Source organism: Astyanax mexicanus, chromosome 16, assembly GCF_023375975.1.
Source record: "Astyanax mexicanus isolate ESR-SI-001 chromosome 16, AstMex3_surface, whole genome shotgun sequence".
NCBI lineage: Eukaryota > Metazoa > Chordata > Actinopteri > Characiformes > Acestrorhamphidae > Astyanax > Astyanax mexicanus.
The window spans coordinates 34,578,541-34,593,356 of record NC_064423.1 but is presented as its reverse complement, the minus strand read 5'-3'; the positions used below and the strand labels follow the sequence as shown (position 1 = coordinate 34,593,356).

Genomic DNA, 14,816 nt, shown 5'->3' with positions numbered 1-14,816 from the left:
CATCTAGGTGACTCTACCTCACAAAACTGACTGAGAAAACATCTAGGCAAGAGGTGCTACTTTATAGAACCTAAAATTTAAAACATATTCTGGTTTGTTTTACACTTTTTTTGTTTAATAAAATGAATCCATATTTTAGATGACTTTAGTATTAATCTATAATGCAGATCAGTAGTATATAGACAGACAGAGAGACAGAAACACAGCTTTGGGTCCAGTAGAGGCGCTCTTCACTCTCACTGATCTTCAGCTCCACGCCAGAATGAGCAGAAGGTAAAAGGTCAGTACCGCTGTGTTGGACTAGCCGGGTGATTTTCCAGCTCACACCTCGATGAGTATCAGCTGAGGACAGCTTGGGCCAGTGTTACAGTCGGTGTAGGGATTTTTAATAAGCCAGAATGGCCAAGAAGAGAAGCGGAGAAAGAGGATCCGGGGACGCCCCTTCGCTGCTGGAGGAAGAGCCGGCGGTTAAAGAGAACCAACCACTGAAAGGTAGGCTAGCTAAACTAGCTAACGCTAACTGTTCACGATTTCAGAGAGAGGAAGGGGCTCAGCTTCTGGGAAATGAGTTAAAATCCTAATTTAAAAAGCTCGGTAAACTATCTAAATCCTAGAAAAAGGTGGTTAGACTGCTGGTGTCTGATTAGTGAGCTTTTAAAATCTGTGGCTAACATTAACCTACCATTAATCTACCATTAAATGGTAGATATTTAGCTAGCTCCACTAATCTAGCTAACTAACGTTAGGTTCATTAACGTTAGGTAGCTTTAGCTTAGATGTCTCTTAGTGTGAATTGTCCCCAATTTAAAGCAGCAGTCCTTAAGATTTATTATAGACAGACAGACAGATAGATAGATAGATAGATAGATAGATAGATAAGCTACTAAATCAATATGTGCATATATAGGTATTTAACTTGGAAAGTGTCTGGGTTCCAGGAGCTCTCAGTGTAAATCCTCCTCAGTTTAAAACAGCATTTCTATTTTAAATTAATATATTATAGGTAGATAGATAGGTAATGAATTAACATGTGCATTTATACTAGGGGTGGGCAATATTATATGGTATACAATATATCGTGACACAGAAATAGCATGATATTAATAATCCATATCGTGATAATAGGGCTGTTCTGTCTTAAAAGTAGTCTATTATTTACTGTGAAGCTTTAATTGTATTTATTGTATAGTTGTTTTAGTTCGCAGTTTATATGCATGCACTAAATATTCTGCAATATTATTTACTGCATTATATTATTTTATGCTATATTATTTATTTTGACACATTATGATTATTCTGTTATACTATTATACTATATTCCTGAAATTAATTAATTATTTTAGTTTTCCTATATCGCCACCAAGTATATGGTTATCGCAAAAATACCCTGAAATATCGTGATATTATTTTAGAGCCATATCGCCCACCCCTAATTTATACTGTAGGTATTTAACTAGCAAAGTGTCTACCTTGCAGGATCTCTGTGTAAATCCTCCTCAGTTTAAAGCAGCAGTCCTTAAGGTTTCTTATTTTAAATTAACATTAATTAATAGCATTTCTGGCTAGCTTAATGACAGATTTTTGCTGACACAAAATCTTGAAAATCTATTAAAATTGTCTCATTTTATTTTAACTTGGACATAATTAATTGGCATAGACCATTATCCTAAATGGGTAGAATCAAATAATCTGGTTAACTGATGGAGTAGGAGATTTTACCACATTATTCGTTTTCTTTCAAAAAAAGTACAGATGAAATGCTACTTACTTGTACTTTACTGTTATTAATTACTTGGGTGTTAAAAACATACATACATTTTATTTTAATCATTATTATATACAAATATGCTCCCTGTTTGTTTTATTTTAGCAGCTCACACAAAAAATAAATATACGTTTGGATTAGTAAGATATATTGCAATATCGATATATGGTATATATTAGAAATTATAGCGTACATCATCTGTTCACTACAGTTTGCAATGCAAAGTGTGTGTATGTTTGTTCCACAGTGGACTATATAGGGAATAAATGTATTGAGATTTTGAACAACTGTTTCCGTAATAGGGAGTGATTGCTGACACAGCTTAACTCTAACTAACTTTATTCAAAGAGGAGACCAGGGGGGCCTTCCTTAAATTGGGGGGCCCTTCCCAGCATGCGTAATGAGCGTATAGGGCAGTCCGGCTCTGCCTGTTCAGCTGTGTGTGTGTGTGTGTATTTGTGTGTGTGTGTGTGTGTATTTGTGTGTGTGTGTGTGTGTATTTGTGTGTGTGTGTGTATTTGTGTGTGTGTATTTGTGTGTGTGTGTGTGTATTTGTGTGTGTGTGTGTGTATTTGTTTGTGTGTGTGTGTATTTGTTTGTGTGTGTGTGTTTATGTATAAATAGGCAGCAACAGCTCAAGTGTCAGGTTTACCCGAGGGACTTTTAGCCACAAGTCAGACATTCTTAGAAAGTTACTAACTAACTAAGTTTAAATATAGTGTATTTCTGTGTTTGAGTTGTTGGAACTGTGTATAGAGTTTAGTAAGAAATAGGCGTATTGGATTTCAGCCCTCGGGGAGTGTTTGCACTGTGTCTCCAGTCTCTGGGGATTTTGAAACAGCTGACGCAAAGTTGAGCAATTCATTGCTCTTTAATACAGGCGCAGTGTGTTTATCTGATTTAACTGCTGTTCCTGTGTGTTCAGTTGTGAACAGAGGAGTTCAGCCAACATAGCTTTTGTCAATATGTATATATTATACATTTTGTGTCCACAGCATACAAAAGGCATCAAACCAACACTGTGTAACAATACATTCTTTTTTTTTACACATTTTATACAGTTCCCTTTTATGAGAGTTATAGGGAGTTATTTGCCATGTCTGAAAAGATTGATGTTAGAATTCTCAAAAGTGGTTAAATAATACAATTTAAAAAAAGTTTTAAACATGAAAAAAATAATTTGGGCATTTAATATACACTGCTCAAAAAAATAAAGGGAACACTCAAATAACACAATATAACTCCAAGTAAATCAAACTTCTGTGAAATTAAACTGTCCACTTAGGAAGCAAGTTTTAAACATTAAAAAATAATTTGGGCATTTAATATATTATTAATTTAGCTATTTTCTGAAACATACCAGTTTTTAAGAGTTCCCTGATCACTGTTATCTTGGGATAACCCCACCCCTTTAAGAAAGTAATTTTAGTCATCAGTGACGTCACAACCTTCACACTGTTTTTTTTTTTTTTTTTTTTGCCGCCAGTTTTTGCTAAAATTGTCTACCACCAGCTTGCCGTGACAAATGAAAGCAAAAGTAGTTTTCCAGCTAAAAAAAAATATTTTTATGTTTTGAGGATCAAAATGCACAGTATATTGATAATGACTCGTCTATGGTAGTTGTCTAATTTACTATACCTGTGTCAATTTTTGACGCATGTATGACAGGAAATAAAAAGTGATTTAAGCTGGGAAATATGATTTAGTTTAATATGATATGATATGACATGATATGATTATGATATATATATCACAGTATTGTGATAATGTTTTTTATATTATTTACTTCACAGGAGAGCAGCAGTACTCTGGTGGAGGCTCTGCCCGCATGTCCCTCCTGATACTCATCTCCATTTTTGCCTGTTCTGCCTCAGTTATGTATCTGGTTTATAGAAATTTCCCTGAACTGAGTGTGTGAGTAAACTGTTTCTTCACCTAACCCCAAATATATCACTTTTTAATGATTTATAATATAAACAAGAGTAATAACAATGATAATGATTAGTAATAATATTAATAACAATTAATTGAGTCAGATTTTAGGTACGTTTTTGATCATACGTCTATACATGCTAAAGCAGTGTTTGCTTATTTTACCATATTGGAAAAGAAATGAGTTGGGGTCTCCAAATGTAATGGCACATTTAAATATATTATCCCCACACATTCTATTATCATTTTATACACTTACCTTAAGCTAAATTGATATCATATTGACACACATTGACTCCAGACTTTAATATGATATTGTACACATATGCATTTTTATACTTATGATTGATTTTAAATTAGTTTGGTCTGTTGATTGTGCTTGGAAACTTGCGATTAACATTTCTTTCTGTCTTTCTTTTCAGAGATGAGCAGGAAAAGATAAAAATCCCCAAAGACATGGAGGATGCTAAGGCACTGGGTACAGTGCTCTCCAAATATAAGGACACCTATTATACCCAAGTGCTCTTAGCTTACTTTGCTACATATATCTTGTATCCTTTGTGCAATTGGTGAAATTATTATGTATGCATTTGTTGTTTTCCAAAAAAATGTTGTCAGAGAAGGGAGTGATTTAAGCATGATGAGTTGTTAAAATGGATTAGTAGCTTTTCTTGAAGTACCATATTGGAGGTAGTTCTTTTGTATAGTTGATTAGCTTTCTAATAGAGGATGAAAAAATGAAGTTGATTTAGAACACACTAATTCCTGTCGGTTGTTCTAATCATGATAAGACCAATTGTTCAACTGGAAGTGGCAATCACTGGGGCTCAAGCACTGTGCACCAAATCAAATTAAAATGATTTATATAGCACTTTTTACAGCTGATGCAGGATTTAGAATCAGAGGAAGCATTAAACATACAATACAGAACCTCCAGTGAACAACAGAGGCAGGGAAAAACTCCTTCAGAGCTGTAGGGGGAGGAAGAAACGCGTACTATGAAGGCAAATATATAAGGGGGACCCATCATCCTCTGGTCAGACAACTTTTAAATTAGTGTTGAAAAGTATTTATACATCCCCTTGGCTCATTATACTATTATGGAGCTCAAACAGCACAAGTTGTAGGCAATGTGAGGCTACATTCACATTAAGCTTAATGGTTTACATCCATACATGTAAGTGACCTGTATTCCCTGGTGAAATAAATACACTTAACTGTACTTAAAACATATTGAGAAATGTCTAAGTATGCTGTAAATATACTAACAGATTTATGTACTTATGTACTAAAATATATAAAAAGTACATTAATATTATGCTTTCATCAAATGTTTGAAAATAAACTTTGATCATACCTTTTAAAAAGGTACAATATAGTGTATTTTAAATAAATAGAGTACTAAGAGGTACGCTTTTAGTTTAATGTAATTCAATATACTTCCAAAATACTTATTGCCAAATATACTTTTGTACATTTTTTAGCAAAGTGTTAAAAACAACTGTTACAGTAGTTCACTTAAAGTACAATGTATCTTGTGACTTTTTAGAAAGTAAATTAAATTATTGGTAAAGTGTTTTAAAAATATATTTAGGTATTACATTAATATAACAGTAAAAATGTAATTCAATGCTCTGAAAATATATTTAGCAAAATATAAATATAAGTAAATTCTAGGATAAAGTGTTAAATAACACATTTAAATGTCAATTTTATTTTAAGCAAATTTGTATAGTATATTAAAATATGTTTTTACACCCAACGCAGTATACTAGAAATATTCTACTTATAAAAGACAGGTACAAGAAGTGTATTTGTACTCTAATGTAAATATGTTTAACATCAATTCTTAGTACATTCCTAATATACCTGGTGTATAATATAATAGTGATACAGATGTGATACTCATTAAATGTATTATAGTTTTACTGTAAGCATATTTAAAATACATAAAGTAGTATGTTTAAATATTACTTAAGTATATTTAAAATAGATCCATTTTCATACAGTTATGTACACTTTTTTTTAATGCAATTTAAGTGAGACTTTTGTACTATTTTTATACAATTAAAGTATAACTAGAAAAAAAAGAAGTCCATTTTAGCACTCTTTAAATATACTGATTAATAATGTAGCTACACGAACACTTTAGTGCATTGTAGCATAATAATGCTTAGTATATTTTTTTAACTACTTTTTTCCACTAGGGTTTGTTTGTAATGTGAATGAATCTGGTCTTATATGAATGGAGTAAATCATGTGTGAAATGTGACATGAGTAGCTTAATTGCTCCCAGTGGGATTAATCAGTATGTTCATCTGTATACACTGTAGAGATGTATAGTATTTATAGCAGTTTGAGACTGTATGCTTCACAGGGTATGGACTGGTATGCAGTTCACTAGATTCAAGATAGATGAAGTATTGCCAAGTGAACCTTATTCATAAGGTCATAGCTGGGGAAAGACCCTCAGGAGTGAGTCAGAGACTTGGGAGGTTCTGGGACTTGTACACAGAGCATTGTGTGAGATATTTAACGCTGCCCTGATAGACTGATTACTAAATGTTTTTGGGTTTTTTTTTTCCTAGGACACCTGGGACTTGTTAACCCCTTAAGTTTATGCAAAGAGTCAGGAGGGCCTATGCAGCATTTTAAGTAAATTATGAATACAAAAAATGCGTTTTTATTAATAATAAAAAAAGAAATAATTAAAAATTATCCAAAATAATTTTAGTTGTTGCCAGATCCACTTTGGTATAAATCACAAGCACTTTAACAGCTCAATTTATATTAATAAGGTCCTGCAACCAGTGGCCCAACCTTGCCTATAAACACTTGCTCTGGTGCACTATACACAAACAAAGACTAAGTCTACATTCACATTACAAGCCAACAACAAAATCCTTATATTTGAGACGACTCGTATCTTTATGAAGGGAAATGGATGTGTTTTGTTAGCAGCTCATATGTGGAGCATCTTTTCCTGGAGTGGAGAAACAGTAAACAGCTGGTCTGAAGTTCATGCTCAGGTTAAAAAGGAGTTAAAAAAAAGGGCCAGGCTGTTTGCTTTTGCTGTTTTTCAGCTATAGCTGCACAGCTGCACCAAGAGATGCAGTTTGGGTACAAGAGAGAAGCACATAGTGCGTACGTAAAAACAAAAAGACGCATTAATTCTGATTCGACCGCTCACATTCATGTTGCATGTCCATGGATCAGACACATATTAGATTTAGGACCACATATGAAAGTGATTTAAAATCTGATTTGAAAAAAATCTGATTGGGCACGTTCACACAGCCATGAATAAATCAGATCAGAGCCACATTGACCAAAAAAAAAAATCTGATTTGAGTCACTTCAGCCTTGTAATGTGAACTGGTAAAAGTCACTGACACTATACCATGGCCAGCTGCATCACCAGATCTCTGCAACATTTAATTATTACTATGATACTATGATATCAATAAATGACCACAAACTGCCTGTACTGTATAATTTATTAGGCTTTCTAATCTTTAGTTTCCTTTCAGATAGTCCGAATTGCAATACAACACTTCTTTCTGGATGCACCTCCTTTTTTTTTTTTTTTTTTTTTTTTTAAATGACTAGTGTAATTTACCTAAATTGACCTAAATCTGTTGTTGACCTTAACTATAATACTCAAGCCTCCAGACCTTTGCCATTCCTGGTTCGATTTTCCTCAGTATACTGTCTGGATATTTATACCCATTCCCCTTAGCATTGTTCCTGGTCTGTCTGGTAGGTGTAAATAATCAATTTCTTTAAATAAATAAATTTTACATTTTATATAACATGTACAGTAATTAATTCTGCTTAAAGTTTATCCAGGTCATAGTTTAGAATTAAACTACACATGCAGGGTAATGTTCACTAATATCTCATATTTTTTCTTTCTCAGTGTTCAGGTCTGGGAGCCTCCTTCTGCTATATGTTGTCGTATTTAGTGGGCAGACCCGTAGTTTACAAGTACCTCACAGAGAGAGCCCAGAAATGGTCTCAGCAGGTAAATGCCACTAGTTTGGTTGGAGTAAAATTGCAGGGGTAATGTATGCTCGCGTGTGTGTTTCCCACTGTGTTCTAAATAGTTGTGCTCAATGTACCTGCAGGTAGACAAGCACAGAGAACATCTCATCAATTACATAATTTTTCTGAGAATCACCCCCTTCCTCCCCAACTGGTTTATCAACATTACCTCACCTGTCATCAACGTTCCTCTGGGAGTCTTCTTCCTGGGCACATTTCTGGGTAAGACAGAGCTGGTTTTATTTTATTGATAGTAAATATATGCAACATACATATGTTCTGTTGGAGCTTGTTTTTTTATGTATGGTTGTGTGTATATATTTTAATTTCTGCCTAACTACACAGGTTATTAACATTAGACCCTAATACCATTTCTTATTTCCACCCCTACCCCTTGTTTTTGAGTGTCACCCTTCTCCTTTAAAAAAACTTAGATAAAAAGGGAAGTGGCTAAAATTTCCCACTAAGAAATTGGACAACCATTCAAGGACCTGAAAAAAAAATAAATAAAAATGATTTAATTTCCAAGCTACTAGCGTCAAACCAAGCTGAACTGCTTAAATTTTTGAGTGTCATATAGTTATCCAAAAGCAGTGTGTAAGACTGGGGGAGGAGAACATGCCAAGATGCATGAAAACTGTGATTAAAAACCAGGGTTATTCCACCAAATATTGGTAAAAAAAAATTAAGAGACCAATTCAGTTTCTTAATCAGTTTCTCTGATTTACCTTTATAAGTATATGTTTGAGTAAATTGAACATTTTTGTTTTATTCTATAAACTACAAACATAATTTCTCCCAAATTCCAAATAAAGATATAGTCATTTAGAGCATTTATTTGCAGAAAATGAGAAATGGCTGAAATAACAAAAAAAGATGCAGAGCTTTCAGACCTCAAAACATGCAAAGAAAACAATATTCCTAAAGTTTTAAGAGTTCAGAAATCAATATTTGGTGGAATAACCCTGGTTTTTAATCACAGTTTTCATGCATCTTGGCATGTTCCCCTCCACCAGTCTTACACACTGCTTATGGATAACTTTATGCCACTCCTGGTGCCAAAATTCAAGCCAAAGTTCAGCTTTGAAAATCCATCGTCCTCTTGATAATATTCCAATTGCAATGTAAAATCGAAAGAACATTTTATTTTTAAGTGGTCTCTTATTTTTTTCAGAGCTGTATTCTGTATTTTGTAATGCCATTTACAGCATTTATTATCCAGCCCCATAAGTTACATGCACAAGAACTTTTACAGCAGAAGCCAATCAAGCTTTAAGCTTCTGACTTCATCAGGCAGTTCTTTTCATCATGCGCTCTTTTCTCTCTCTCTCCCTCTAACAGGGGTGGCTCCTCCATCTTTCGTAGCAATTAACGCCGGCACCACACTGTACAAACTCACCACCGCGGGAGAGGCGGTGTCCTGGAACTCTCTGGCCATTTTGGGCGTCCTGGCAGTTCTGTCTATTCTTCCAGTGTGCTTCCAGAAGAAGCTGCAGCAGAAGATGGAGTAGACGCCCCAGTTTGCTCAGTATGGCTCTTGCTGTTGGCTGGGGAGTGATGTGAAGAGGTCCTCTGTCATTCACTTCAGTCTGCATCTGCCCATCATCACACTGCAAGCTCACGTTTGTCCTCATGGTGGGTGAAATGGGCTCGAAACTGTTAAAGATCTGACCGGCCCATCCTCTTCCCCTCAGTTTCTGTTTATTTTTTCCTTGCGGATTGAAATTTTGTCACAGTAATGAAAATGTATTTGACTTTGCAAATGTTTTTAATGAACCTGACTACTAATTAATGGTCCTTTTATTAACTGTAGTGTTTTTTTTTTTTATCTTTTCTTCATTACCCAAATTATTCTCATAACTGTAAAGCAATACTAGTGTGTATGGTTTTTTTTTAAAGAACATTTTGTTTATTAAGAGCGGGTTTGCTAGTACAATAACAGACAACTTAAACACAGCACACCGGTCAAAATCTCTTCTAAAACAATGTGCCATTATTAGCATGCAGTTCCACACTCCAGTCTGGTTGATTAAAATGTACAGTAGATTTTAGGCCTGTCACAATAACTATGATTGACTGAGCATACAGTATAAGAATGTACCCTCTTAATCATTTTTTGAACCGATTTGCTTATTTATTTTTGGATATTTACAATTTTCATACCCCAGTTCCGATGTCTAAAAATTACTTTGATAAATGAATTGCTCTTTAAGCGGGTTTTCACACCTGTAGTTGGTCACTGTGGTCTGGATCAGTTGATGAGTTTGTTTATTTGGAGCGTTTCTCCCTCTGTTTGGTTTAGTTTCACACAGGCATACACCAAAATGTGCTGTAAATACAGCTAGAAGATACTTTGTTCCTGCACGTATATCTTTGCAGTGTGTAAAGTGTGCAGCACAGTTGTAGATGTAGTAAACGGAGTCGTGCGGCTGCAAGCAGTGAACACTGCACGTACTGTGCGTGTAAACGGCATTTTTTCAAAGCAGTGGTAATTAGCATTATCTGGCTGATATATCAGATTAAACTGGGCCTTGTCAGCAGTTTAGGTTAGTTAAAAGAAGTATATTTGATGACTGGGTCACGTTCTCACCACAAGCAAATTGCTCCATAGTTCTTTCGAGACCAGACTGAGACCACCTCATCTATCTTGTCCCGGTCCATTTGTTTTGATCCACACCCGTGTGCGATAACTGTTTTCACATTTGCTTAATTGAACCACACTAAGTGTACAAACAAGAGAACCAGAGTCTGTTTTAACCGGGCTAAATACTGCTGGTGTGAAAATGGCCAAAAAAGTTAATCAATTTATTTCTATAATTTCACTAAAGCTGATTATGGTGACAGGCCTAGTATATATATATATATATATATATATATATATATATATATATATATATATATATATATATATATATATATATATATATATATATATATATATATATATATATATATATATTTGAGACCCATAATGTAATATGTAGAATGGGCATTATGAGATTCTTGAAACTTTTAGTGTGATCTTTGATTTGGAGACTACATTAATATGATGCTCCAAACAGATTGATGCTGTGCCAGCTTAGTGCCCTTAATGTACTGCTGCCAACTACATGTAGGAGGTGCTAGTGCTTCTTGCTCTTATATCGTAGATACTTTTCCATTTATCTCAACTGCCATTGATTATTGAAAGGGTGAATGAATGATTGAATGAATATGGTGAGAAGAAGGTTCAAGTTCAGACAGAGATGAGTTGTATTTCTAACGATGCCTCTCATGTATTGTAACTTATGAAATGTGTAGGTTTTTTTTTTTTTCCTCAAACAAAAAATCTAATTCACAAAATACTACAAAAATCTAAACGTAATCAGTCTGCCAGGATGTGAGATACATCCAGATTTTGCTTCTGTAGTTATGAATCTAATGAACGTTGCTAACAAACACTAAAGGGCATTCACACCTGAAATCCTGGACCAAAGGTGTGTGTGTTTGTTACTCTGTATACAATTAGGGCTTTTTCACACTTGTCCTAAATGAATAAATCTGAACGCATGTCGTGGGACAGGGAAAAAAAGCCTAGTGCACAAAAACACCCTTAAGCCCTATCCGGACAGGATTAGTTTCTCAGGGAGACGTCTGTGAAAAAACATTTCACACTTTTACTCAGTGATAAAACTGAGTTGGCTTTCTTGGTCACATGCATGTGTTCAGTAGCTCCTCCATTTCCACTCGCTGTTGTTTTTACATGGATCTCCGTGGAAATACGCGCCCAAATTGTTACTACAGTGTGTGGCAGTGGACAAATAGCTATTTTATTAAACACAAGGTGAAGAAACTCAAAAATGTGGATCCGAACGGTACTAAAATTACCGGAGGACCACAGAGTTCAGCAAAAAACAGTAGGTAATCTAGCCTGTAATTTTCTCAGAGGATGTCTGAGAAAAACACATACATATTCATTCCTGACAGGAATTAAATCATAGAGGACCCCAGATAAAAGAGAAAATTACCCCAGAAATGACCCCCTGAGAAACTAGTCCCATGCAGATAGAGCTTTAGTTTGGTTAGTTGTGAGGTTATTTTTCTTCTTCTATTGTTTAATGGGGGATGGTAGCCTGCCTCTATTTCCTGTGATTGATTTGAAAATCCTCTGCAGACACACTGCACCATCGTTCAGTTGATTCAGACTGAGACCATTTCAATATATCAGACAAATTTATGGTCCTCTTCTTCCAAAAATGATCTGCAGCACTTTTCACACCTGCTATTCTGGTGCAAAATTACACTTTAATTTGTTAGCAACATTAGCTTCATAGCTCTGGTGCACAACTGATGAAGCAAAATATGGATGCTAACAATGTCTTGACTAGGGGTGAGAATCTCTCAATCCGATATATTATATTATCCCATGCCCATGGTAACAGTAATATCACAATCCTGTGATTCTGTGATACTCGATATATCACAAGACAATTCTCTACCATACTTTTGTGTTACTACTAAATAAGTAAAGTCAAATTGGTTGGCGAGTCTTCAGGAGTTTAGAGCGCCTATTTTTATATAAAAATATTATACATATTGATAATGTATTGCAAACAAAAATTATGCAATATATCGCAATATCAATATTTTGGCCCACCCCTGGTCTTGTGTGATAGATTACATCTAAAATAAAAAAAAATATGTAATTTTTTTTCTTTACTTTTCTTTTTTCTTTTAATGCAGCATTGAGCTTAAAAAAGTAAGAGGAGGAAAGCAAATGATCTAGTCTTAACTAATTCATTAATAAAGACTGAACATTAGCTCTACTTATATTTTCGTACGTATATACACATTTTTTTTTTTTTTTTTTTTTTTTTGTATTTTATTGTGAAAGCCTGTGTAGCCCATTAGCTTTGTGTGTGAGAATCTTCATTTCATTTCTTCATGTCCATTTTTTTATTATTTTAATATGGACCTATAGAAAGTGAGCAGTGTCTATATAATATGGAGTCTTATTTGCACTGAATTTCTGCCTGTAAAGGGGAAACTATGATGGGAGGTTGTTACGCTACAAATGGTGAAAGGTGGATACCTCTCCGTGCTACATAGTTGTCCTTTTTCTAATCATTTTACACTGTTTTTGTTTTTCCGTCAGGTGCTCTTCAGTTTTATTCATTTTTATAGTCATTTTTGGCCCAGTTTTCCAAAAGGAATCAGAAGCAAAAGCTTCTTAGCAAAGAAGATTGTTTTGTAGAGCATCACATTGCGCACTCTTTCGCCATGTTAAGATGTTCTTATTCTTAGTCTTATGATTCTTGTGGGAAACTGGGCCCTGGTTTGTTTTCTCCTTTGGTGTGGTTGATTTTGGCAGGTGTAAAAAAAAAAAACAGTAACCGCATTTGGGAATGAACCTAAACAACCATACTGATAAAAGCGAGAGGAGATAGTCCTAATTTGGTCGTTAACAAAACTCCGGAGCGGATAGTTTTTTGTGAGAACAAGATTTGAACTTGATCTGTATTTTTTTGAGTCAACTATCAAATATTCTCAAATATGTCTGAGCTAAACGGCTGTTCAAGTGCAGTTTAACCTAATTTGTAACCCAGAAGATTACTGCTCCATGAACTGAAATATGTGCTGGTGCGGAACACATAACCTTATTTCTGTATTTACGTTCTTGCTCCGCCCCAGACAGGTCTGACCAATAAGTGGAGAGAATGTGCTCTCATGGTTTATTGCAATATATATTGTGCCACTTACCACTTTCCTTGTGTGAAACCAAACTAAAGGGGAAACCCTGATTCAGATCAGAGAAAATCCACTATAGGTATAAAAAAAAAAATCCTAAAAGAGTAAAGATCATTCACTGTTTCCACTGTGATATTCTATTGGCTCTACTATTTGATTATGATCTCTTACTGAGATGTTGTATGGAAAACTGAACAGACCCAAAGCTCGGAGTCATAACAAGTAACCCAGCCATGTGATCCTGAATGATGCAAAGACTAATAAATTCTATATAATCAGTTTTATTAACAATTAAACAGTACAGGATTACTGTAACAGTTCAGCCCTCAGAATAGTTCCTAATCTTTTTAATATATAGTTTGCTGTCTCATGATTTGGGTTCTCTCCAAGATCACAGTATTACATTGGTGTATTACAGTATAAGAATCATATGGAAATGCTATAAATTTACATTTTTTTTTCTTTTGAACGTCATGACAAAATGTTGTATAATAAAGATATTTATTATGAAATGATTAAAAACAAATGTTTCCCTAATATTTAATGATTTGTTTCATTTTTTTTATTATTTAGTGGAATTTGAGATAGATCACCTGTACATTGTATTTTTCGAACAGGTATTATTTGATGTGTTAGTTTGTGTTGTGCTGGTATAAGTGATTCAGATACAGCAGTGCTGCTTGGGTTTTTAAACACCTCCGTGTCCCTGTCTGACTGTGAATTGTCCACCAATCAGAAATGTCCAGCCAACAGCATCCTGTGAGCACTAATGAAGCAACACAAACTGTGTAGCAACATTAATGTTTATCCTGTGGTTTTCTGAGCACTGAAGAACAGAGTGAAAGGAGGATAATGATAAAGTATACAGAAAAACAGATACAGAACTACAGTCTATAGTTATAGAACTACAAATTACTGCTATGCTATGCTCAAAGGATCTGATAAGATGGACATTGAGTGTGTTAAAATTCTAAGAATGTGCAGCCCTAACAGAAATATCTGTCACTGATAACACACAAGTTCTTCACACACAATAGCAAGCCTTTTTACCATTTTAGATTTTTTGGTTGTGTGAAATATCTTGTTTACATACTGTAATTAGTGTACCACAGTTTCATCACAGGATGTTTTACTTTTTGACTAAAGCATAATACAAAGCAGCCAATTAAAACTGGGCTCATTTACATATTTTAGCCTTTGAGGCACTGTACAAAAAAAAAAAAAAACGGAGACATGGAGGAAAAAATGAATTAGGGCTGGTTTTGGTGCATAAACACCAACACAGCTAGATTAGAAATGTAGTTTATAGGCCCTTTAAAAGAAAAAAAAATATATAGTGCTGTAACTT

At 34.5% G+C, this 14,816-nt stretch overlaps 1 protein-coding gene across 1 annotated transcript; it reads left to right on the top strand.

Annotated features, from left to right (window-relative positions):
* Positions 1–248: 248 nt before the first annotated feature.
* On the top strand, positions 249–14,007 carry tmem41b (transmembrane protein 41B). Its single transcript, XM_049465697.1, has 7 exons — positions 249–492; positions 3,559–3,679; positions 4,120–4,248; positions 7,363–7,456; positions 7,617–7,721; positions 7,825–7,963; positions 9,083–14,007. The coding sequence occupies exons 1-7, from the start codon at positions 399–401 to the stop codon at positions 9,250–9,252; spliced, it is 852 nt and encodes a 283-aa protein (XP_049321654.1). The 5' UTR covers positions 249–398; the 3' UTR covers positions 9,253–14,007.
* The last annotated feature ends 809 nt before the right edge of the window (positions 14,008–14,816 follow it).

Coding starts and splice junctions, on each gene's coding strand:
- tmem41b (XM_049465697.1), top strand. CDS start 399: ATGGCCAAGAAGAGAAGCGGAGAAAGAGGATCCGGGGACGCCCCTTCG. Junction 493..3,558: donor AGAGAACCAACCACTGAAAG/GTAGGCTAGCTA, acceptor TTTACTTCACAG/GAGAGCAGCAGTACTCTGGT. Junction 3,680..4,119: donor AATTTCCCTGAACTGAGTGT/GTGAGTAAACTG, acceptor CTTTCTTTTCAG/AGATGAGCAGGAAAAGATAA.